The 26,278-nt window shown below is 39.8% G+C and overlaps 1 protein-coding gene across 1 annotated transcript in view; it reads right to left on the reverse strand.

Annotated features, from left to right (window-relative positions):
• Nucleotides 1–26,278, reverse strand: part of rasgrf2b (Ras protein-specific guanine nucleotide-releasing factor 2b) — a 102,613-nt gene that overhangs the window by 56,236 nt on the left and 20,099 nt on the right. The window contains exons 3-7 of the mRNA XM_042334559.1: nt 9,321–9,468; nt 7,566–7,655; nt 4,322–4,575; nt 2,463–2,542; nt 104–297 (exon numbers count right to left, since the gene is read on the reverse strand). Coding sequence (XP_042190493.1) covers nt 104–297; nt 2,463–2,542; nt 4,322–4,575; nt 7,566–7,655; nt 9,321–9,468 — 766 coding nt within the window. The remainder of the gene's footprint in view (nt 1–103; nt 298–2,462; nt 2,543–4,321; nt 4,576–7,565; nt 7,656–9,320; nt 9,469–26,278) is intronic.

Here is a 26,278-nt window from a genome sequence, read left to right on the forward strand (position 1 = left end):
AGTCTTATAGAGGCCTCGTAAACTTGGAGGCCTATGCTCACACTCCACATGGCTAGATGTCTGTGCTTGCTTTGAATATCCCTCCCCCCAAACTAGATTTTACCTGAAACATAGGATATGTAAGGAAGGTCTCCAGCATCCGTCCCTCGCATGCTGGATTTGATTCATACTGTTTCAGCAGCTTGTCGAAATCCCTGTTTTGCTTACAGTTTGCCAACACCTGCAGACTGTACTGATGGTTTCGGACAAACTCTTGGTAGATATTCAGCATAGGTAATAAAATATCGAATAAGTCGGCTGGAAAAGGAAACAAAGTCATTAGATTTAATCACAGCGCCTATTTTGCACAGTTTCAATGGCTACAAAAGCAACCAAAATATTTGGTATCCATGGAAACAATTTGATCTACAATTTTAAGATTTGTTATATTTCTATCAGTGAAGCAAATGGGGAGTACTCACTTACATCTTAAAGATTAACAATCATTCTGAATTGCTTTGGTGAGATGTGGTTTTGCAAGCTGTGCTTACCATTTCTTTTTGTTACAGTTATACTAGAAGCTGCTGACATTTCTCTCCTTGCAAAAAACTCACAGATTTTTAAAAGGGAAATGGTTGGTGGTGCCTGATTAACTGTACTTCTAATCAGCAGCCAGGATGTCAAAAGTACTGCAAAAGCTGCAGAAAACCAGTGTTAACTCTTAACCTGCCAGGAATGTCTGCAATCTCCAAGTCAACAGGAAATCAGTGACACGATGTAGGCAATATTATCAATAGTACTCTTCTTCTTTCCCTCTACCTTGCTCCTTTCTTCCCCATCTTCTGGTCGCGCCTGAAGACCTTCCTCTTTGTCCGTGCCTACAGTCATCTTCCCCTGGCTCACCATCGTGCTCCACCACTATCAAGCACTCCTGGATGCTACCCTGCATGAGGTGCGCTATATAAATGCAAGTTGTTGTTGTTGTATCAATAATGACTTGCATTTATATAGCATAAATAATAACAACTTGCATTTTAATGAAGGGTTAAAATGAGCCCATCTCCCTTTACCAAACTCCATCTGTCACAATTGACAAAAGCAGAATAGGTCTAAAATACCACTGAGCCAGGCCTACACACCAAGTTCAAGGTTCCATGGGCAAAACGAGACTGAAAGGATTGCTGTTAAAGGACCGGCAAAAATATGATGCGCCGAATGTCCTTCTGTGCCGTAAAAAAATGTCTATGGTTCTAATGACTGCAGATTCACCTGCTAATTGAGCAGGAACACAGCTCTTTACCAAATTAAAAAAAGAGTTAATGAGGAACTCTAATATCTCTCAAACCAGCAGTCAAATGTTCAACTATTTGGGCCAAATGGCCTGTTTCCGTGCAGGAATTCTATGTATCATATTCTATTGCTTTGTCTAGTACATGCATCCTGAGAACAAAATACCTGAAATAAAAAGTATGAATTAAACCCAGACAATATGATAAACGAGTCTAAATCTGGAATAACATAGAATAGAAGGATATGTAAGAAGCCCAGGAAGGTGGGATTGAGATAAACAGACCAGGTTTGTTTGGCCAAATTACATTTTCCTGTTTCTGAAATTTCTTATGGTTTATAGTGTTTTGTTCAATCATGTGGCCAGTGATATTTCAGTGTGTTGCACTTTCCACTGTTTAAAGCAAATTGTTGACCCAAACGTATATTATGACCAAATCCAAAATAAAATGAAACCTGTAATGGTGGGACACTCTTCCTCTCAAGTTGGTTCTCTAGCAGGTTTATGTGAAGAATCAGCTCTTATTTCCACTACTTAATCTCTTTTAATTATTTTATGAAGAAAAGTAATTGTTTTGTATCTTATTATTATTAATAATAATTATTAATAATAATAATACATGCATTTGGTGCAGCATTTTATCACATCATTGAGATGACTGAAAACACCATACAGATTTTACTGTGAAGTGTAGTCACTGAGGATTTGGCAGGCAAACAGCAAGTCAATTTGTGCACAATGTCCCACAAACAGCCTTGAAGTGAATGGCCAATTTCATCTGGAGATTTCTGGCCAGCACAAGTTATTTCAACTGAATTTGTGTTCTTTCATACTGATACCAGTTACTTTATGAATATTAATCCATCTTAAAGTTACAAGTCTGAAATATGTTTTCTCTATGTGTTATATAATTTTGATTTTGTTGTCTTAGGCAACTTTTGTCCATATCTGTAAGCGGAGAGTGAGAGGTGAGTGGAGTCCAAGTAAACAGAGTCTGAGGGTTGAGCACAGTCTGAAAGGTGAACATTTTGAGTAGTGTTTATATTCCTGGTTTACACAAAATTATGATCAGTTGTTCAAGGCATCAGAATGTAACTGTACCTTCGAGCATTTTGTCTCCACATATATTATTAGTTCAGGTAATATAAGAAATGCAGTACTAAAATCTTCCTTTTGTTATTTAAAAAATACTTACCCAATATGAGAGTTGGCCAGTTAGCTATCCGTGCTTTCAATCCTTGATAAAATATCTCATGAAGGAACATGATAGTTTCGCTGAAAGAAAAGAAAGTATTACAGATTTCTCACAGTTGGACATGATTGTCACTCTGGAACATCTCCCACAATGTTAAGAAATTCTATTTATGTGTTTTTTCATTTAGATGTCTGCTTAGTTCCACAGAGGATGTGCAGTGAATTCATCCTTTGTGTTGATGGTTTGTGGATACGTTCAGTATGGTACCTGATTTCCTTGGTGTGTTGGTGTCAGGATGATATGTTAGACATTTCCTTTAACTAATCGTCATTAACACGACTTATTTTCTTTCCTTTCTTCTGGATGACTGGATCATGTGTTGGAGGTGGCAGCTTTCAGGTTAACACCAGCCTGTGAGGATGCGTTGCTACTGACTGGTGTAATTATGCAACTGAATAAAAAATCGGAGGTAATTTTGGAGGCAGTATTCATCATTAACCTTTGCAGTGGATCCTTTATTGAAATGCACTAGTATTGGGTGTGAATGGATTAGTGGATCTTCTGACGGTGCAGCTTTTCAATTAGTGGCTTGCCTTATGTTGTTAGCTCAACCGGGGGCTATCTTACCACAAACATCAACACAAAGGATGACCTCACTGTAAATCCCTGAACAGCTATCTATTTTAAAGAAATCAGCAAAACAGACCCTTTTTAATTGTTCCACTGGGACCAAAATGATCGAGTCAGTTCTTAAGAGTAATCAAAAACTCATTATTTCAGCTAAAGTAAACCTACAAGGCAGCTCAGCTGGTAAAGCAATTTCCCAGTGTGTAACTGAGCCATACAGATAGGTTCCAAGTTTCATCCTTGCCCTGCGCTGAGCTGGGGTAAAATCAGGAACATTATTTGAGGATCTAAAGATTAGTGTGATGAACAATTACTCCGAAGGACACAATGATTTCTGTGCTGGTGGAACTAGAAACAGAGAATGTTGTCTGTGGAGCGAAGGGGCCCAGGTTTCAATAGAGAAGATATAGGATTGGATGAATGATCTGGCGTGTCTTTGGGATTTAGGGAGATAGAGAGGATGGGGTGAAGTCCATGATAAGTTGATTTTCTAGGGTTTCTAGAAGGAATGAGCTTGATGGGCAAATGTTGATTTCTCATTCCATTTTTTCTTATGTAAGTTTGTAAGTTTGTTTCATGTGAGACTCTTACAGGCAATAGATTAACCGGGAACAGGGATTCTTGCCACTCCGCTACTGTTAACCCTGAAAGTCAAAGTTCTAACGGGCAGGGTGTTCCTAGCTGGACAAGCAGTGGGAAACTTGACAAACAGTGCTCTTAATGACAAACTATACAGTTTTAGCTGGTTACATTCCTGCAGTAACGCAACAACATTCTGGGGTCCCCAAACTTTGGCTTTCGCCAACCTAAGTCTAATATTATTCCAAATTAGGTAAGCAGGGTGTGTTCTTCCATGTTTCAGACATGGGAAAATGCCCATGTGTAGTTGGCAATGATATTGGAACTCTCAGTCTGATCTGGATAGCCTTAACTATAATGATGTAAATTTGTATTGAATTGATTCAAACCATTTCCTAATGCATTTTGTTTTAATTCCATTAATGATATCATGCGCTCTGGGACTTTACCCTGTGAGAGAGACCCTATATAAAAGCAAGTTGTTTGTTATTGTAATATGTTTTTATTCATAGCTGGGTTGCTGGTTACATTTTGTCATAACATGTTTAAGCCTCTGGCATGATCCTCTACCTTGCCAAAGAAGCAATGATAATGTGATTTTCCACCAACCTTGTTTCAAACTCCCTTTTCCTGTTACAGACACTGCTATTTACCTGTTGAGAAAAATGCTGCTGACATCGTCATGACTTATCGTGGGCTTCTTTGAACTTGCAGCCATCCTCAAAGGCCGCAGGAAGCAATTCACCAGGATGTAAAGTTGCTGCACATACTCTGCTTCCGCCTCCACCATGTTGAAGACTATCTGGTTCCTCTTCCTCATGCTCTCTGCATGGGGAGAGCAGATATAGTCCTGAACAATTGTCTTCCACTTCCTTCTGCATAGCCAGCCTCTCATAAAGCTCTGAACCTATAAACATCAATAGGAGAGAAAAGAAATCAAGGAGAATGAAGAAGCATTGTCAGTTTTAGCACCTGACACCTACACACAATCATTTTCAGACTACCAGACTAATATTTTATTTTATTTCATTATGTGCCTAATGGTACTGTCTTTGACTGGTGGTGAATAATATTCCAAATGTAGGTTGTCCTATTTTTGTCACAAAAACATTGACTGTGCAAATACTTTGAATCTCTTAACATTTCTATTTTTGCTGATAAGACCTCTTTAAAAAATAAGATAGAAATTCTACCTAGTCTTTGCTTGGGAGATCATTTTATCTAATTTGATTTTAATTTATTAAAATTATGATTGTGCATTCCTTCTTCTTCAGACAACAGAAAAACAGCTTCCAAATTCAAATTGAATTTGAAAATTTGCCATAATTTTAAAAGATCTTGAATGAGAAGGCGAAATGTCTCATAGGTGAAGACTAATCTCCTCAGTGAAAACGCAGGCAATATACTTATTTAATAGCTCTGCCATCCCCTCTTTCTCAATCACTAAATTATTGCTCTCATCCCTAAGTGGCCGAATCTCAAATTGAGCTACCCTTTTGCTTCTAAAAAGTTTACAGTTTCCTTTAATATTTGCGATGGTCTTTTTTCATGTTCTCTCTTAGCCTTTCTAATTTCTCTTTTTGCCACTTTTCTATGTCTTCGATATATTTCATGATTTTCCACTAATGGTAGACCTATAATTTGTATAAGCCTCTTTCTTTTTCACAGTCAATTCACTTTACAGTATTTTCTGTGAAGCGCTTTGAGATATCTGGAAGACATGATAAGTTGCTATATCAAATGCAAGGATTATTATTAAGTGCTCTGCGATGCTGCCCGGCATGGAGGGCGCTATATAAATGCAAGCTGTTGTTGTTGTTGTTAACTTCCTAATACTTTTGAAAGCCAAGGTACTCTATGTTTAATCGCATGCCCTTTGCTCCTAGTTGGACTCACCCCCTTCCATAGATCCCATTGCTGTTCAACCAATGTGCCAATCAATATCTGTATGCAATGTATCAGGGCAAACACTCTCTATTTCTACAAAATTTGCTTTACTTCAGTCTCCCACCCTTAACTCTGAATTCTACTCATTCTTCTAACATTACTCATAGGAACAACATAGGAACACGAGGAAGCTGTTCAGCCCTTCACTGCACCACCTCTAGGGCTTGGACTTTATGTCACGGTGACCAAAACTGTATGTAGTTAAGTGTGAAGTGTTTTGATACATCTTGATGATAAGGTGCTACATCTAATGCAAGGACTATTATTTTTAAAAAGTTAGGTGACTCACAGGTAGTGTTTTTAAAGAAAATGAGAAAGCTCACATTCGTAAATCCTGCAAAGCGATTTGAGACATCTCGACTAACTAATAAGGTGCTACATCAAATGAGAGGATTTTTAAAATTACATTTAACATTTCCAGTTACAAGCTGCTGCAGAATACACCGCATTATAAACCTGTGCTTAGTTAATACTTATTAGCTATTGAATAAGGATGATTTTATGAAAATTATACCTTAACAAATCAAACAGCTTATCTTATTAGAATGAAAACTGTGAAAAATTTAGTGTGGAACCTATTTTCTCCACCAATTGCAATGGTAATGCTTGAACATTAGTTGAACCCTTAGATGGCGCTCTAATCACCTTAGTGCAGAGCCTAGTGTCCCTCCTTGCACATTTATTCTTATTGGAATAAAACAGATGTCAGTTGAATCTATGTGACTTGCTTTATTTTCCACTGACATACACCCTGCATACCTAATGGTAAATACTATGCTAAGCATTGAACTTATGAAAAGCTACAGTCACACCACAAATGAGAAAAATCCTTTCCCACAGGTCTTCATACCTTCATAGCGTATCTTGTTCATACACAATTAATGTGTAAAGAATTAGGGGAAGAGATTTTCAAAAATGGGTTTAATGTTGCCTGATATTGTTTTGCGTTTTTGTTCCAGAGTCAATAGGAATTATTAAGTAACCCAATATGATGAGATTCAGGTGTGCAATACCTACGTTTTGAAAGACCTCTTCATTATTAATTTTCAAATAAAATAAAACACTTAAGCCGATTAGAAATGTTGACTTTTCATAGGATAACGTTTACTTATGTTGTAAACGGTAACTTGTGCAGAAAATTCTATTCACAATGTATGATTGCAGAATATACACGGCAAGAGTTTAATAGTTCCATGCTGAAATAGTTCCACTCACTATTTACTTTTGTCACCTCCCACCTTGCCTTCTCTAATAAACTCCTCACTGGTCTCCCCAGTTCCACCATCTACAAGATTCAGCTAATCCAAAATTCTGCTTCTGTATCCACACCCATACAAAACTCCTCCTGCCCATCACCCCAGGCCTTGCCAGCCTCCTTGACTCCCAACAGATCAACTTCAAGGTCCACACCCATATGTACAAATCCGTCAGGCGCTAGGACCTCCCTAACTCTATCATCATCTTGTAACCATTCCTCTGCTTGTCCTCTTCACTCAGCTAACATAGGCAAGCTGTGCGTCCCTTCCCCCTCTGTGACACCATCAATAGCCAAGCCTTCAGGTATTACGCTCCTAATCTCTGGAACCACATATGACAGCAACAACAACTTGCACTTATACAGCGCCCTCCACTCAGGGTAGCGTCTCAGAGCGCTTAACATAATTCTATTCCTACTCCTCACACTTTCCCTATTTGTCTTTATATCCCACTGTATAATCTACCTCTTCAAATTCACCTATGGTCACTTCCCCGTTCTCCCATCCAACCCCACCACTGTGAACCATAGAAATTTACAGCACACATGAAGGTCATCTGGCCCGTGTGTCTGGCCCATTGTATCTGTGCTGCCTCTTTTAAAGAGCAATCCTTTCAGTACCACTTACCTATCTTTAAGCACTCCAAGACGTTATCCAATGTGAAGGCTACTCTATAAATGCAAGATGAAATTACCTTCTTAATCTTTTTAATATCAGGATCTTCGTCCTCCTGATTCCCCTGATAAGGACGCATCCGTTCTTTAGTCTTGTTGAGGGCAACAATCTTAGTGATAAAAAATAATAGAAAGAAATTACATCGCTGAAGCAAACTCACAAGCTGTTCCAATGAAACAGTTTTATTACTTCTGCCACCTAATAGATCGCTTATTATGATTAAATACTCACGGTATAGAACATAAATTTAAAATCATAGTGGCTAAGTGCTATTGTTCTTATTTTTTTAACAGAACTCTGGCCTGTAGCTTCATTTGTCCATATTAAATCTGCCAATTGACTGCTTTCATTGGCAGCTAAAGTTTACCCAAAGTCAATGCTGCAACAGAAGATTAAGCACTTTCACACTGCAAGCCCTTTTATAATAACCATAAGGTTTGCTTCACCAATCACTACAAATATCACTCTTCTCATATCCATTCTGTTATTTGATAATGTCATCCGGGATGAACTGCTTAGTGACATTTAAGGTGCATGTTCAGAATACCAACTTTTGTTTAAGTATTTTATTTTCCATTTTCAGGACCCAATGTCAGTATCAAGCAATCCCATGTTAGGTTTATTAATATATAAAAATAACAATAATCCTTGCATTTGATATAGCGTTTTTCACGTTCACTCGACGTCACAAAGCGCTCTGTTTTTCACGTCCTCTAGACGTATTAAGCACTCTAAGACACTGCCCCCTGTGAAGAGCGCTATATAAATGCAAATTGTTGTTGTTGTAGTTTCCTACATTGCTCTAATCTCGGAGGAGCACTCTTTAATCTTACCATCGATACATTTTTCATTCCCTCAGAAGCCATTCTGTCTCCCATATGAGTGGGATTGTTAATTAAAGGGAAGAAATTCCACCTGATCTATATTCATTCTATTTAGGTAGCATTTTAGAATTTATCTTCCATAATTTGTCAAATTCTTAAATAATGTCTTAATTTTAAAGCCTGTAAATTTAGGTTAAACTTAATAATAATAATCCTTGCATTTTGTATAGGGCGTTATCACGTCTTCTAGATGTCTCAAAGCGCTTCACAGAATATACTGTAAAATGAATTAACTGTATGTTTGTGGGCAAAATGCAGCAGCCAATTGCACGCAGTAGTGTCCCACAAACAGACATGACCAAATTTGTTTTGAGGGATTATTATCCCCGGAAAAGGGATCTTCCAATTGACTAACAACGGGGTTCTTACTTATTGCTAGGTAACCAGAGGCGTGCGGAGTAAGGAAGCTTGCCCAACGTTTCGCCCTGCTCGGGAATCAAACCCAGAAGACTGAATTGAAAATTTTGCCAAATGGATACTCTAAAATGTAACATAAACAGAGTAAATCTAGACCCAGGTGGAATAACTCCACAAAATGCTGATTTAAGGAAATATTTATGCTGTGAGTCCATAATAATTAGGAATCAGGCTGCAACTGCCCCCAACTGCTTTCACAATACAGAATTATTACAGCTAATCAATCACACTGAAGATTCAAACCCAGATACCAGGGATGACAGAAAAAATCCTACTGTGCCATACAAATCTCATTGATGGGATTTTTCTGTCAACGCTGAAGATCTGCGATTACTTTCTCGTGAAGCCTTTGGATACTGACAAGCACACAGATAATAGAAAGAAAGACAAGCTGCAAAAGTGACAAAAGTAGATGAGGGAAAAAACAGGAGAAGCACTTTCTTTTTGTGTTCCGGTTTGTTTGGTTGACACACCTCAGCTTTTAGTCTCTCAATCTCCGTGTCTTGATCCTCTAACTGCTGGCGGAGCTGATGGGCTGCAATTTTCTCGGTTTCCACGATCTGAACCAGGTGAATATACTTCTGCATCAGTACCTCTCGCTCAATCATAATGTCACAGTAACTAGGAGAAGAGCACAGAGGTGAATGCAAATCAGCACAAATGTCCCTTCTAATATAGTTCAGCATTATGAGACGATACCCCAAGTAAACATTTATACATATACGCCAACACATACTCTGGGTCCCCAAGCATTGGCTCTTGCCAACCAGTGCTAAATACTCACCGGAATTAGGTAGGCAGGATGCATCCCTCCAGGGAGAGAGTTTGCATTCCATTCCAATAATCTATCGGTGGAATTTCCATGTGTAGGTGGGATACATGGAATTCTCAATTCGGTTTGGATACTCCTAAGCATGGTGATGGGTTTCCATATGTGTCAGACACCCAGATACCCCACCGAAAAAAACATATTCATACATATATAAATGCAGATTGTTTTTGTTGTCATGGGATAGAATTACATGAGGTAAAGGGAGAAGGGAATAGAGGGGTATAGGAGAAGGCATTAATAGGGGTGGAGGCTCGTGTGCAGTATAAACACTAGCACAGACTAGTTGGGCTGAATGACCCGTTTCTGTGTCAAATCATTCTATGTCATTTTATGCAAATTCCATCAGGGTTTAGATTTATTCTATTGTCTTAGCATTTCAGAGCATCCAGAATTTCTTAATTATCAATCCGGTTTTCTGTAAGTTTCTTTTAATTAACACTGAATTCACCAATTTGCCAAATTCTGGACACTCGGAAATACTAAGTCATTGGAGTAAATTTACTGACTAATACCAAGACAGAATTTAAGATTCAGTAGTTTCAAAACCAGTCTTGCAAACTGGTGTATGAAATATTTTGTGCTACAAAAGTCAACTGAATATTTACAGTATATACAGAATATACTGTAAAGTGAATTGACTGTATATTTCGCCCACAAATATACAATCACTTTACAGTATATTCTGTGAAGCGCTTTGAGACGTCTAGAAGACGTGAAAAGCGCTATATCAAATGCAAGGATTATTATTATTAACTGTGATTTGAGATGTAAAAATGCCACAGTTTGTACACAAAGTGTACAAAAAAATGTGCCCAAACTGTGGAATTTCTGAACACATTCCAGGCCAAAATTCCACCTGGTTTTAGCCTGTTTAGACCATTTTAATTTAGACCATTAATATCACACAGTATTGTGAAAAACTTGTGTTAAACTCAGTGTTAATTTGGAAGCTGTTTTTCCGCAATTCTTATAAATAACTTCATAAACTAAATTAGGACTGAAATTAAGGATCTGCCACGATTGGATAGACACTTAATTTTTTTTCTAATGACATGTGAAAGAACAACCTGTGACTGGAATTCAGCTTTGTTGAATATCTGAATATCTCTCTGCTTAACCATTTCATTCCTCCTGTACTGTTATTGGATAGTCAATATTGGGATCTATTTTGTATAATCTATATAATAAATATGTAATATATATATATGTATATAAATGTTTAATAACACTATATGCAGAGATATATCAATCCTATGGTCACCTTACTCTCTTTTCTCCCTGGATTGGCGTCAAACTATGTCATTTTTAAGTGTTCTGAGATGCTACCCCACATGAAGAGCATTATATAGTTCAAGATGTTGTATTGTTGATTTCAGTCTTTTTTGAAGGCCCCACAAGCTGCCATATTTGTAGTTTGTGGATGCCATTGTGTAGGTCTCACTTGCCCAAGTGAATGCTTTATGTTAGGCCTTGCTTGCCTTAGTGGCTGCATTATGTTAAGCCTTACTTTGATGCATGGATACACAGAATATCAGCTTATACTTTTACAGTATCACAAGCCATTCCTGAAGTCTGTTTTCCTGAGGATTTTGTTTGCGTGGTGACTGGATTAAACAAGCATTCCCCACCCACTCACTTGGAGATAATTTTGAAATAACAAGAGCAACTGTGTAGTTATGTTGACAATAGAACTTTTGGTACAATTAACTTAAGCTGCAAAGGCGTTTTAGATGTTTCTTTCCTTGGTTCATTTGTAGTCTTCAACTAGTTGAAACCCACAATTCTGACATTGTCAGCAATGAAATATTAGTCCACAGATTAAACTGTTCATAAACCTTGCCATCTAATAGATTTATCATATACAATATAATAATCTTTGGACCATTCATGTCAGGAGGATGTCTCAAAGAGCATCACAAAATATTACTGTACAGTGTCGTGACTGTGTTTGTGAGCAACATAGCAGCCAATTTATGCACAGCAATGTCCCACAAACAGCCATGAAATGAATGACCAATTTTATTTGGGGTTGGTTTTGGCCATTGCAGTGGGAGAATCTCCCTTCTCTTTTCAAGTGCCAATGGGATCTTTAATATCCACCTGAACAGCCAGACGGGGCGTCAGCTTAACCTCTCATCCAAAGAATGACACCACTGACAATATAAAAACTCCCCCCAGCAATGTTTTAAAGTGTCAACCTAGACTGTGAGTTCAAAGTCCTAATATGGGGCTTGAACCAATAACCTTCTAGCTCAGAGGTAAGAGTGCTACCAACTGATCCAGCAAAGTTGCCACCTGCTTTAAACACATCTCAAAGATTTCAAGCATGTAAAACAAGGGAGCCTGACCATACTCCCAGTGGGACAGCTCATTGAAAACTTTGTTTCATTTCCTTAAAGGAAAAGGAGAGTCTCGAGGGAATACTGTAGTGAAAGTACAATACTCCCCGAACTTCCATAGAAAATGAAATTCACATCAAATTAATTTCTACCTTCAATAAAATATCTCGAAATGTGAAGATCGCTGACAGAGAGCTGCTGGAATTGCTGTATTTACTGTAAGAGAGGGAGCTTCGCATAAGCCTGGCAGCCCACTGAAAATGCACAATTAAGGTTTAATACTCCCCCCTGGGTTTTCCTTGCCCTTTAAGTTTTTTGCTTAAACTTCTTTGACAGTGATTTTGTTTGTTCATATCTTGAAATTCCCATCTCTGGTGGCTGTGGGGCTGTTTCTGTCACTTTTTAATGAATTACACTCAGGAGATACATACAGAAAACATTGTCTCTGCATTACAATGCTTTAAAACTACAAAGTTGTCACCTCAGTAACTTTAGTCCACCAGCCCTGCAGTAAAATTTGAGATATTCCTAAACTTGTTTTGTTTGTTATCTAAGGAATGATTTAGGATCACTAGCAGGTAGCGCCATTCTCCTAATAGTTGGTTTGATCCACTTAGCCACCACTAGTGCCACCATTTTTTTTACCCTGAAGTGATAATTTTATTCTATAAATTTTAGACTCAACATTGGCATCTAAAATACAAAGCAACATTTTTGCCACTTACCCGTAGACTGGGGTAAGTGGAGTAACCTCATGGTTCATAAAAGCTTTCCTTAGATTCACTACAAAACAAGTTTAGGAAATCCACAAATTGTACCCCACTCCCTCACTAACTCAAAGTGGTCCTCCTGACATTAGATACACTATACCAGTGTCGGCCAAGCCTTTTGGTCATCCAAACAAATAATTTTTCTTTATTGGATTTGTCTTCATTTATGGCCGTGCCATGGGTATTGTGGCTTTGTAGCTTCTGGAAACACAGCAATGATTTGGCACGGACTTACCTGCACTGGTGCAAGTGTTTGGTGGGCCATATCGTGAGGCTATGTTGCACTAGTGTAATGTAGGGCCTCAAGCCACTTTTGGGGTACCTGTGATACCTTCATAAAGTGTAACTCTACATTTTGACATTTAGCTTCAATAAATAAACGTAACTCAAGGCTAAATCTTACAAAACATGAGCAGAGGTTATCAGTGTCTAGGCTAACATGTATAATAATCAAGCCTACTCTTCAACAGATATGTAATCAGCTCCTTTTTATAGGAGTGAATCAACCATAAGATTAATTGATTTCAGACAAAATGCATCTCTTGCACTTAGACTCGGTTCAGTCCAAGGCCACACAGAGCAGTTAGCTGATGAGGATGTCATGCATGCTAGCATATGCCTGAAAGGGTGGTGGAAGCCGATTCGATAACAACTTTTAAGAGAGAAGTAGATACTTATTTGGGGAGGACAAATTTGCAGGGTTATGGGGAGAGTGTGGGGGAGTGGGATTGATTTGGATAGCTCTTTTCAAAGAGCCAGCACAGACACGATGGGCCGAATGGCCTCCTTCTGTGCTGCATAATTCTATGATTCTATGATATATCATCCACAACACGTGAAAGATGTGGCAAGTTGTCAGCTCTCTGCAGTATCATGACTGGGCCAGCACCACAAGATTTCCTGATGCTATTTATGCAACAAGAGAAGAGCTGGTGCACTGCACATCATTAGTCAGGAGCCATGTTTTAGTGTGGTAGTTGGGATCCATAAAATCCCACCCAGTGTTAAAACACTGTTAAAACAGCCTCTCTACCTTCACTGCTCATGCACTTGCCTACAAATACAGTTACTACACTTTATAGTAAGTTTCTGTAAAATATAAATCAAATGCTAGTATTATTAATATATGAGCAGAAAGACAAATCACCGCTAGCATGGGGAAACCAAAACGGCTGACTTTTGGGCCATTAGATCGCTGCTGATATCACTTCCTGTGCACTGCATATGTGCTACATGCAGGAGGTGATGTCAGTGTTCGACCTGATGATTTTAGCTTTCCCTGCTTTGACGTGCCAATGGAGTGGGCCTACTCATTTGGAATATTTGGGTAAGTAAATGTTTGGATCCATACCCCAACTATGCAAAAAGTGAACCTGCTTAAAAATGAAACACTTTGTAACAAGGTTTTACAGTATTTGAAAACAATCAAAAGGATCCCTCCAATGCTCCTCTCACTCACAACTCTTATCTCACCACCTCCACTGCTGCAGGAGCTCAAATCCATTCTTCTGTCAATTTGAGCAATGATTTCTCTAATGCATTCCTAGCTCCACCTTCATAAACCTAACTTTATCCAGAACGGCCTGGGACTCTGATAATACCTATCAAATAACCCATATAGGTTGGCACTCTGGAGGTGGAGGCAGAGCAAGTTTGGGGGGTGGTGGGCAGAGATGACCAAAGGCCCAGTCAAAGAGGAAGATTTTGAGAAGAAAGAAGAAGTGAGGGAGTTGGAGGGACTCCGGGAAAGAGTTCCAGAGATTGGGGGTCAGTTTCAGATGTGAAAGCAGGACCACCTATAGTGTAATAGATGTGGAACCCTAGGTGTTGCCATAGTCAGTACAATAGATAATTTGCTGCCAATTCTACTTCAGAATATGTGTCAAGATATACCATTTATGTGAAGGGACAAATTGCACTCTTTGCAGCAGATAGTTCCCAGGCTACCATCCTGAGAGCCAGGATGATAATAATAATAATAATGATTCTTGCATTTGATGTAGCGTCTTATCACATCTTCGAGACGTCTCAAAGCGTTTCACAGAATATACTGTAAAGTGAATTGACTGTATACTTAGAGGGCGAAACACAGAGCCATTTGCGCACAGCAGTGTCCCACAAACAGTCATGAATTGAGTGACCAATTTATCATTTTAATATTTATTAGGATAAGGACGGGTAATATTCTTTCATTTGATGTGTCTGAATAAGGACACCTCAAACAGGCCTGTGGCACGCATTTAACTTCCATTCAATAATAGCGTATTATCATATAGTTGACACATTATTACAGTATTCTATTATGTGATTTGAAATTTCCCTACTAAATATTTTCTGATGAGTGTTATGCACCAATGTCTGGGAGCCATATCTGAACTGCAGTTTCACTGGCTGTGCCAGGTTCACAGTGTTTTGGCTTTAGCGGAGATTTTGTTTCACTCTTTTAGCCACCAGTTGCTTTGAATATGTTGTGTTGTTCCTTCAGGTGGCTTTGGGCCTCTCCAATGAAAAGAAAGCTCAAACAGTGAGGGACTGAGGTCGGAATAATCAGCACACAGATGGTAGTATTTTGATTGCTTTGAGCAGTGTGTGATAAAGCGAGTAAGCATTCAGGATGGATAGATAGCCAGATGCATTCAGCTCCACACCATCCTGTTTACATCCTGAAGCTTCATCTACTGAGTGGAACTATTTGCATATCCAGTGCAGCCTGATGCCTGCTGGGCACATTTCAGAGGGATGTACAGCTTTGATATTCATGAACTCATTGGAACCTAACAAACTAAATCACCTCATCTGTCCAATGATCTTTTTATATGTGGCTGGGCCTGTGAGGTGATGAATTGATATAATTGCTGCAGCAAGCACCAGAGAAATGCTGGCGTTTTTGCTACTTGCCCCACTGTTTTAATGCTTCCATCGTTCAATCCCTTCAGTGATTGTGAAATTCCATCTCGTTCTAGACTCTAACCTTTCAGAGTATGCAAATTTTCAACAATTCTAAACTTTACACTGAAAGTCTTAAAAGAACCTATGGAAAATCAGCCTCAAAATAAGTCTGAATTTAAGAAATATCCAACATTTTCATGCTCTAAAATAATGGGGAGAAATCCATCTGGGACATAGGGCAAATTGTTGATAAGAGTCTTAATTTTGAAATCAGTGTCCTGCAATTCTTCAAAGAACTCAGAAACCGGCTTGAAAATTAGGGCCAGTTTTAAGATTTGGCCAAATTCTGATTGTTGTAAAATGCTCCTTGAATAGAATAATAATAATCCTTGTATTTGATATTGTGCCTTATCACGTTATCAAGAATGTATGAAAGTGCTTCACAGGATTTTACTATGTAATGAATATATTTCTGTAGGCAATTGGGGCAGCCAATTTTGCTCAAAGCAATGTCCTACAAACAGCCATGAAGTGGATTTTAAGTGAACTTGGAGGATTGTTGGCAGGACAGCAGGCGAAATTCCCTTCTAATTTCGAGTAATGCCATGGGATCTTTAAAGTCCTCCTGAATGAGCAGACAGGACCACGGTTTAACATTTCATCTGAAGGACTCCATCTCCAACAACGCTGCACATCCCAGCACTGCGCTGGCGTTTCCCCCTAGTCTGTGAGTCTGTAAACTCAAAGGCCCGACATGGGTTGGTGTTTCTGACTCATTTGAAGTGCTTCTATAAGCAGTTTGCATTTCAATGATGAAGTGAAAGTACAACACTTTAACAAATGGCTAAGTTTGGAATGAAAATCAAATGTCACTCCTATTATTATAAATAGCTTAAGACAGAAAGTAACATTCACTGACAGCTTCTATCTGCTGTTTGTCTACAAGTTGGAAGTAATCCATCAGCTCGTAATGCTCACTATGATCAAAACATTGTGGTTCCAGAGAAACTGTAAGTTGTATGTTAATAATAATAATAATAATCCTTGCATTTGATATAGCGCTTTTCACGTCGGGAGGACGTCCCAAAGCCAAAGTGAATTGACTGTATATTTGTGGGCGAACGCGGCAGCCAATTGCGCACAGCAATGTCCCACAAACAGTCGTAGATTGAAAATGACCAATTTATTATTGTTTTGGTTTTGGAGGGATTATTATTAGGCGTGTGGAGTAAGGAAACTTGTCCAAGGTTTCGCCCTGCCTGGAATTGAACTCAGGTCTCTCGCTTGCAAAGCGAGTGCTCCAACCACTGAGCTACAGGACTCCACAAATTGTTATTCAGGACTCTGCAGCTCGTATCCTCTACCGCACCAGTCTCTGCGAACCTATCACCCCCGTTCTTGCCTGGCTTCACTGGCTCGCCATCCCTCAGAGAACAAAACCATCTTTCACACATTCAAAGCCCTCCATGGTCTTGCTCCCCCCTACCTCTCCAACCTCCTAACCTCATATCAGCCTGTCCGCTCCCTCCACTCGGCGGACACCGGCATGCTTCAGGTCCCCCGCACTTCCTGCCCCAGCATTGGCGGTCAGGCATTCAGTATCTCTGTCCCCACAATCTGGAACTCTATCCCCCAATCCCTCTTGCCTCCTTCAAGTCCTATCTAAAGACCTCCCATTTCAACCGTGCCTTCGTCCACCCTTCCACCCGCACCCCCACTTCCCTCCACCCCTCCTGACTCCAACTCCTAGTTCATGTCCAAAAACCCTTGACTGTCCAGAACCCTAGGATGTCTTTCCGACGTGAAAGGCGCTGTACAAGTGTAATTTTTTGTTGTTGTTGTATAGTATCTTTTGTCTACCCTGCTCAATTTCCAACACAGAGAAGAAACACGAGTTGACAGACTTTATGAGCGAGTCAATCACCATTGGTGAGATTTCAACAGATTGGAAACAAACAAATGTAGTTCAAATATTTTTTTGAAAAAAAGGTGACATCCATACCTGGCAACTACAGACCCATTAGCCTGACCTCAATAATTGAAAAATGATGGGAGTCAATTATCAGAAGAATATTTAGTGGGAATATAGCCATTGGTATTTTCACGGACTTATTATTATTATCCTTGCTTTTGATATAGTGCTTTTCACGTCTTCTAAACGTCTCTAAGCACTTCACAGAAAAGACTGTAAAGTTAATTGACTGTTACTTTTATTATAATATATAATATTATAATGCAGGATCCAATTTTATAAACCCAAAACCCGGTCATACAATGGGGTTTCTCTGTATTGTGGAGTCCTGTAGCTCAGTGGTTAGAGCACTCGCCTCACAAGCGAGAAATGTGGTTTCGATTCCCGGCAGGGCGAAATGTTTGGCAAGTTTCCTTACTCCACACGCCTCTGTATAGGTAAGTAGGACCCCAGTTGTTAGTCGATTGGCGGATCGCTTTTCCGGGGATAATAATTCCTTCAAAAATAAATAAAATAATAAATTGGTCACTCATCCATGATTATTTGTGGGACACTGCTGTGCAAAATTGGTTGCCACCTTTCACCCACAAAATATACAGTCAATTTACTTTACAGTATATCCTGTGAAGGGCTTTGAGATATCTCGAAAACTTGTTGAGGCGCTATATCACATCTAGGCTCGACTACGCCAACTACCCGCTTGTCAGCTTTCCCAATTCTTCCCTCCACAAGATGCAGATTATCCAAAGCTCTCCAGGTTGTGTACTCTCCCGCACCAGGCTCTGTGACCCCCATTACCCCCACCCTCGCCCAGCACCACTGGCTCCCCATCCACCAGAGGACAGAGTTCAAAATCCACGTTCTCGCCTTCAAGGCCCTCCACAGCCTTGCTCCTTCCTATCTCTGTAAGTGCTGACCCCATATCAACCTGTCCGGTCCATCTGCTCAGCAGACCACAGCCTATTCCACGTCCCCCGCCCAGCCCGCCCCACCATCGGCGGTTGGGCCTTCAGTCTTTCTGACCCCACCCTTTGGAATTCCATCCCACATTCCCTTCACCTCATTCCCCCTCTTGCCTCCTTCCAGGCGCGTCTCCTCGCTCCTCCTCCTACCCCCTCCTTGCTCCCTCCCTTCCATCCCCTCACCCTGACCATTTCCCCCTGCTCGGGTCCCAACCCAACTGTCCAGCGCCTTGGGACATCCTCCCGACGTGAAAGGCACTCTCTAAATGGAATCTTGTTGTTGTTGTCTCGAAACCCTTGTCTTTGACCAAGCCTTTGGCCACCCTCCTATCCTCCCCAATCCTAACTCTCAGCTCGGGCCCAAATCCCTGACTGGCCAGCACTTTGTGACGTCCTCCCAATGTGAAAGGGGCTATACAATGTAGTTTGGTATTGTATATCAAATCCAAGGATTATTCTTATTGTTATGTCTTACATCAGTTACAAGCTTTTTATAAAAGCACCATTACCAGTCACTGAGTTGTGATGTATTAAAGTTATAAATAGGAAACTTAGCAACTCTCTACTTATTTCAGGTAAAACTTACTAGAGTCTCAATTTTTTGTAAAAAATAAAATGATGTCTAAGTCTTTTCAACGTTATCTGTTTGCAGTGCATTCTGTGAAGCGCTTTGGAATGTACTCCTGACGTGAAGGGTGCTGAAGCAAATGTAACAATTATTATTATTGTTATATGTATTAATCAGAACTATTTCTACCATGTCTGTGGTATCCACCATCAACATAGTCTATGCTTTTCTAAAGAGATATGTATACACATGGTCTTGATAATAAAATAATGCTTAAGACACGTTGGATATCTCTGGCCTTTCCGTGGCCGGATGTGGGTACCGTATCCAGAAAAAACATGTTCTCATGCCTCACAGAGATTTTCTATGTAAAATTAACACTTTATTTCCTATAACTCCCTAAATAAATGTTTGGAACATAATTTCAACCTCTTTGCTGCAGGGAATTCCTTGACATGCTGCAAGGAATTATTGGAAGCAAGAGAATGACTTGGCCATGCCAAGATAAAGGTAAAGGTCATAAAAACACTGTCAAAAAGCATCCTCAGTGTTGCAGAGAGCACCAGCGCTGTATTGCAAGAGACCGTTTATGAATAAATCATGGAGACACTTTTTGAGTTAACTTTGCTCAGCATGTTGCACAGCAGGCTACAGATGTGCTTCTCAACAATTTAGTATATTTCTTCCCTTCACATTTTGGAAACAACAACTTTTATTAATCTTATAATAATCTTTACATTTCATATAGTGCTCAGAGGTGCTATCCGCATGATGAGCACTATATAAATGCAAGTTGATGCTGTCTCAGGCATTTTTTTTCTAAGTTGTAAATTGCATAATTTCATCAAGGCCAACTTATCATATTGTCGATAGGTCTTAAAGCACTTCAGGGGATATTACTATGAAGTGTAGCAACAGTGTATTTGTAGGTCACTTGCACTTACGTTGCACCTTTCATGCTGGAGGAATGTTTGTATTGAGCAAAGACATGGCCAAAGAGATATCATTTTAACAGGAGGCAGAGAGAAAAGGCACATGGTCAAAAGGATTTGGGGAGAGAATGAGAGCATATGGGGGGGGAGGGGAGGGCAGAGAAAATGATCAAGCAATAGACTGAGTGGAGGGTGCAGAGAGGAGAATAGAGCTAGAGGATTCACAGAGTACATGCTAGGGCAAGATTGTGAAGATATTTGAAGGTCAGGTCAAGGATCCTAAAGTTAATCTGCTGGAGCAATAACATGTGAAGTCTAGTGTGGGACAACATATACTGCAGAGTTAGTATGAGGAGGTGCTCATGGAGCATGGAACTAGGGAGGCCAGCAAGAAGAAAGCTAGGCTTGAGGTAATAAAAGCCTGGATGAAGATTTTGGCTGCAGGGGAGGTGAGATAAGGATGTAAAGCATACAATGATTCAGAAATGGAAGAAGAAAGTCAGGATTTGAAACAGTCCTGGGTGTCAACCAAAATGTCAAGGTTATGCACTGGCTCTGTCAGTTGGATCAAGCAGCCAGAAAGGTTGATGGAATTGGAGCCAGAGGCAAAGAATCTCCAGCAAGAGACGCACAAAATGTCTTTTCTTTTGTTAACATTTAGCTGAGAAAGTTAAGACTCATCTAGGACTTGAAATGTGCCAGGCAAGTGGTCACAACAGAGCTAAAATTCAAGGTAGAAGCACAGAGGTAGAGCTGCAAGTCATCAGCATACATACAGAAATTGACTCCAAACCATCAGAGTATGTCACCGAAGGGAAGTATAAGAAGAAATAGGAGAAGACTAAAGGTTTAATGTTAGTGTACAATGCAGGTGACTGTACAGGATTGGAAAGAGAAACGATTAAAGAAAATATTGTGAAGACTTCAGATGGAAACTGAAAACTCGTGAATCTGTATGACATACGTAGGATTCTCTGCTTAAAACAGAACTTTGACAGCAATGTACTTTTTCTGGTTGCCAGGTAGCAAGAATCTTACTGCTTGATCTTTTTCAATTCCTCTGATTCTTCTTTCCCAGTCTTAATGCTTTGTATAGGACAACCTTGTGATAGTACAACTCACAATTATGCAGGTTCAATTATAGTGTGATTCGGTTGTGGACCCACACATTTTCTGAACTGAATATTGATATTGTGCCATTCAAATCCTGTCATTGCGATAAAATGGCTGACTTCAGAGTGTCAGGTCATCACTAACACATGCCACGCAGAAAGTAGCACTGACACACTTCCTGTGCACTGGTGATGCATGCTATGACCAGAAAGCATCACTTACATTACTTCCTGCCCTTATCGAGCACGTGCAGTGTACAAGAAGTGACATTAGTGGCAATCAGATGGCCTGGAAGTCAGCTATTTTATCATGCCTGTTTTTACAGTACGTTCAATCTTTCCAAATCCCTCTGTCCAAACTTTCCCCAGTTCAATACAATCGGCCAACTCAAACCACTTTGGTTCCATCCATACTTCCAATCATATGTGCAATGGAACAATAATGTCTTTACCATTTTCAATATTGTGAAGTTTTTCTAAAATAACGGAAATTTATTACACTTACAGCAGAAGAAAGGTTTAAACAACAAGCGCAAAGCTCTTCAGCGTGTGTAAGTGGCTGGAAAGTGCTGGAAAGCATTAGCAATGGAACAGTGCCCAGAGGTCAGGAAGAGGCCAAACTGCAAACAGAATGTCAGTCAGTCAAGTGGCTCGGATAAAGCAAAGAAGAAACTAGAAGATTAAAGAAAAGGAAGAGGCAAGAGTGGGAAGAGAGAAATTGGGGAGTAGGAGGTGGATGAAAGTATAAAGGAAGCTATAAGCAGCAGATGTGAGACAGTAAATATCTACACAAGAAAGAAATCAACATAAGGTGGTCAGTAAGCAAGTGTAAAGCAGTGAATACAATTGATCAGACTGAGGGAGGTTGTCAGTAGTGGGAGTCTGCCAGGAGACTGTGTCCACTTACTGGTAGTTGTCTAAAAGACAGCCAGAGGTGGCCAGTTGGCAGGCAGGCATCGGATGACACGTGTCCATTGAGTCACCTACCGAGTACTGGCTAACATTGACCAACTCTGACAATCACTTACAGATACCCACAAGTAACTGCCAACAAATTCCAGAATAATTAAATAGGTTAGAGTAACTCACCACCAAAAGATACACAGCAATTGTTTTGCAAAATTTAGACTCTTCAAGACTATTGACCTTCAAACCAATGAGAAAATAGTAATGAAATATTAAACACTTCGCTCGGTCCCTAGGCCCCTAACCTTTGCTATTCCCTCCCTCTACCCCTCCATCTTCACCCCTCTCTTTCTTTCTTTAAATCCTATCTCAAAACCTACCTCTTTGAACGTACCTATTGGTACCTCCTCCTTTCCTTTGCTTGGGGTCTGGCCTTGTAAAGCATTCCAAGACTTTAATCTAAGTGAGAGGCCGTACATTAATGCAAGTAGTTGCTGTAAAGAATAAGTATTATATACATTACAGTTTAGGAGAAGGCCATTTGGTCCCATAAAGCCAAAGATGGTACTTGGTCAACCACTGGAACTAACTATAATTTTTATTCCCTTCTTTTTCCCTATATAATTTAATGTTCTTCCTCTTCAAAGGTGTACGCTTGGGGACAATTTGAGATGACAAATTCACAGGAATATTACACAGTAGAAAGCATTTTAATTATTGATACCAATAGTAAGTTGGGTAATACTGGCAAAAAAAAGTGAAGGATAATAATCCAAAAAAAAACACAATAATAATTTGGTCACTTCAATCCACGAATGTTTGTGGGGCACTGCTGTGAGCAATTGGCTGCCACGTTTCGACCACAAATATACAGTCAATTCACTTTCTAAAGAACTCTTCTTCCCTCTTGGTTTCTGTGGCTCACAGGTACTTGGGGGTGACCAGTGATGTGCACTAATGTGCAAGTCATATGGTACATCCAGTCTGATCTCAATTTTCAATTGAATCTCTTCAAAATGGAAGAAATGTGTTTGTTTCTTTTTAGTTATTTTTACCGGTTAAACTCTACACTGAAAAACTGTGGAGTGCTACAGGGTTTAGCTTTACAGAAATTGATACGTAAATAATAGTAATACTAAATGCTTACTGAAATTCTTGTGAAATTTTCTCTGAAACTCTTCCTCAGCTACACAGCCGTTCTGCCTAAAAATGTTTCTAACACTGGTGAATTTTAAATACAATGTGATGCTTATAATTGATTCTCTATTCATGATGTCACAAGAGGGCAAATGTTCCACACAATGTGACTTTCTGTCGCATAATTGTGGAGTCCTGTAGCTCAGTGGTTAGAGCACTCGCTTTGCAAGCGAGAGACCTGAGTTCAATTCCAGGCAGAGGGCGAAACCTTGGGCAAGTTTCCTTACTCCACACAGAGCCTAATAATAATCCCTTCAAAAAACAAAACAATAATAAATTGGTCATTTTCAATCTACGACTGTTTGTGGGACATTGCTGTGCGCAATTGGCTGCCGCGTTCGCCCACAAATATGCAGTCAATTCACTTTGCAGTGTGTTCTGTGAAGCGCTTTGGGACGTCCTCCCGACGTGAAAAGCGCTATATCAAATGCAAGGATTATTATAAGTGCTTTGAGACGTCTAGAAGACGTGAAAAGTGCTATGTCAAATGCAAGCATTGTTATTATCATTATTGCCCAGTTCTCTTTTTAAATGTGTATTTGAGCTCAGCCTCAACAGACACTTGACCCAAAGCATTTCATATCCTCAAAATCCTGTGCATAAAAATGTTTCTTCTAACCTCCTCCTAATTCTCCTTGAGGGCAAAATCCTGGGCTAATGCCCACATTACAAATTTACCAAGCCATGGGAATAATCTTTCCCTATCCCTTAAAAAACTTTCCAAATTTTGAAACTCTTCATTTAACCAAATATTATTCCATGTGTTTGTAAAGTACGAATGCAATTGTCACCGGAGCCTGCAGTCAACTTCCTAACATCACCTGGGAATTAACTAACTCTATCAGTTTTATTGCTCTTGAGGGATTCAGCACAGACAGATGAGCCGAATGGCCTTCTTCTGTTCTGTAAATTCTATGGTTCTATGTTTTTACCACTGTACTCGTCAGCTGACTCAAAGCCACATTCACTCATTCTGTAAATTTAGACAGTGGCATCCACATACAGACTCAGTAATTTATCTGCTCACTGTTACAGGAGATTTTCATATGGCCTTGTCATACTCTGTCTCCTTTAAAAAGCATTGTGAATTGCAGTAAAGCTGACTGATATCTAGGTAGTCGTTTTAATATACTGGCAATATTACTGAATAAACACACATTCACATTACATTTGTCTGGTCCTATTGATGGAAATTACAGACAGTGGAGAATATAATTGCAGTTGGTAGGGTTTTCTAGTTGACCAATATACAGAAGAACTTGCATTCGCTGCTGAATAACCAAATGCTACCTGCATTGACCAATGAATAAAAATCTCTTCTTAAAACAATACATTGTTTTTACCTAGGAAAGTAGCCATGCTAAATTTTCAGAATCAAAACAATAGCAATTTATTTTTGCATCCGGTACCTCAATTCATATTCAAAAAGATATGTAAGATATTGCTGCCTTGGTTTAATCTGCTTTACTTCTCTGAAATGTTTTACTTTGCTAATGAGAATTTGCTCCTGCAAACATGTCCTCCCCCTATCAAATTCTTGGCTTGAAACCATTATGCATTCTGCCAATTTCTCAGTTAGATGAAATACAGGTTATAATCTAAACAACTTCAACACAGCCTCAAGTGAGGTACTAAACACCTATATCTTAGATTCTCCTTGTTCCATTACTGTACACTCATAAATCTTTCTCTTTTCAGACCCACGGCACTATTTATATAGTGCCTCCACTTCTCTGTGTATGACAATTAAACTAGATTGCAGTGGGGAGACCTTTCCTTTTCCAACTCAATACATATTTTGATTTAAGGCTTGATCTTTATGTTAAAAGCACAAATGCAGATTAAACTGCAACACAAAATAAAATTGAAAGTCGTTTAATTCAGTTGCATTTGTGATTAATATAGTGACATGTTTGCGTACTGACTCCACTGGAGCTTTGCCTGAATCTAATTGATACAAATATCAGAATCTCAGGCCTTCTCCTTTGGTTATCTGTACTCCACGTAGTTTACAGAAAAGAGAGAAAGGTTTCCTGAGTCTGTCCAACTTAACCTAGATAGCTATAAAAAGAAGTTCTGATCTTCTTGATTTCAATTTCACCCAAACTCTGACCTCGGTTTTACCATGTGCTTGAACAAACCTCACACTGCATTGGGTACCGTGGCAGAAATAAATATTGGTCTTGAGAGTGGTGAAAAAATGATGTGAGAGAGTTGACTGTTTATATCCCTTTTTTTACAAAATATATATTTATTTGTTGATATATATTTACGCTTATCTCAGATAATATCAAACCCGAAAAAAAAAGATGCAACATGTTATTATCCCGTTACAGGACGCAGCAGACCCAACCCCTTGTGGCGGGGGACGTGTGGGGGGGTGGGCCTCTGCGCACTTCACTTTGGTAGAGGGACCAAGGCATCCCCACCTCGGGGTTCTGCTGCCCTTTGTAGAGCGCAGTTACAAATGGGGTCGTGTACCCCCCTCCCTATCCTCACCCTCTTAGTGGGAAGTGCGGACAGGTTCACAGCACATAGGATGTGCACACATTTTTTGGGAAGCTCCCTTTAAGACAGTCAGGACTCGCCCCAGTGTGCACAACATCCATGTGTGCACCCGCGCACACCCTAATAAGGCACACTTGCCGCTATCGAATGGCACCCCGATGTGCACCGTACGCACACGTTTACCCAAACACATGCCCGGAAACCTTGCAAACACAAACCCATACACATACACTATATAGCCAACCAGTCCCACCCCTGTCGCCTGTGTAACTGCTCCTACAGGGAGCAATAACAGGGTGGGCTAGTCCCAGCTCTGCTGTCTTTTACAGGATGGTGAACCTTTACCTCACTCCCTGCCGCTCCTGTTTACATCTTGCTGAACTATCTCTGAGTGAGCACAGTCAGTTTCAAGTGAGAAAGCCTAAGCTAAAGTTTTCATTTAGT

Source organism: Callorhinchus milii, unplaced genomic scaffold (assembly GCF_018977255.1).
Source record: "Callorhinchus milii isolate IMCB2004 unplaced genomic scaffold, IMCB_Cmil_1.0 Scaffold1, whole genome shotgun sequence".
Classification (NCBI taxonomy): domain Eukaryota; kingdom Metazoa; phylum Chordata; class Chondrichthyes; order Chimaeriformes; family Callorhinchidae; genus Callorhinchus; species Callorhinchus milii.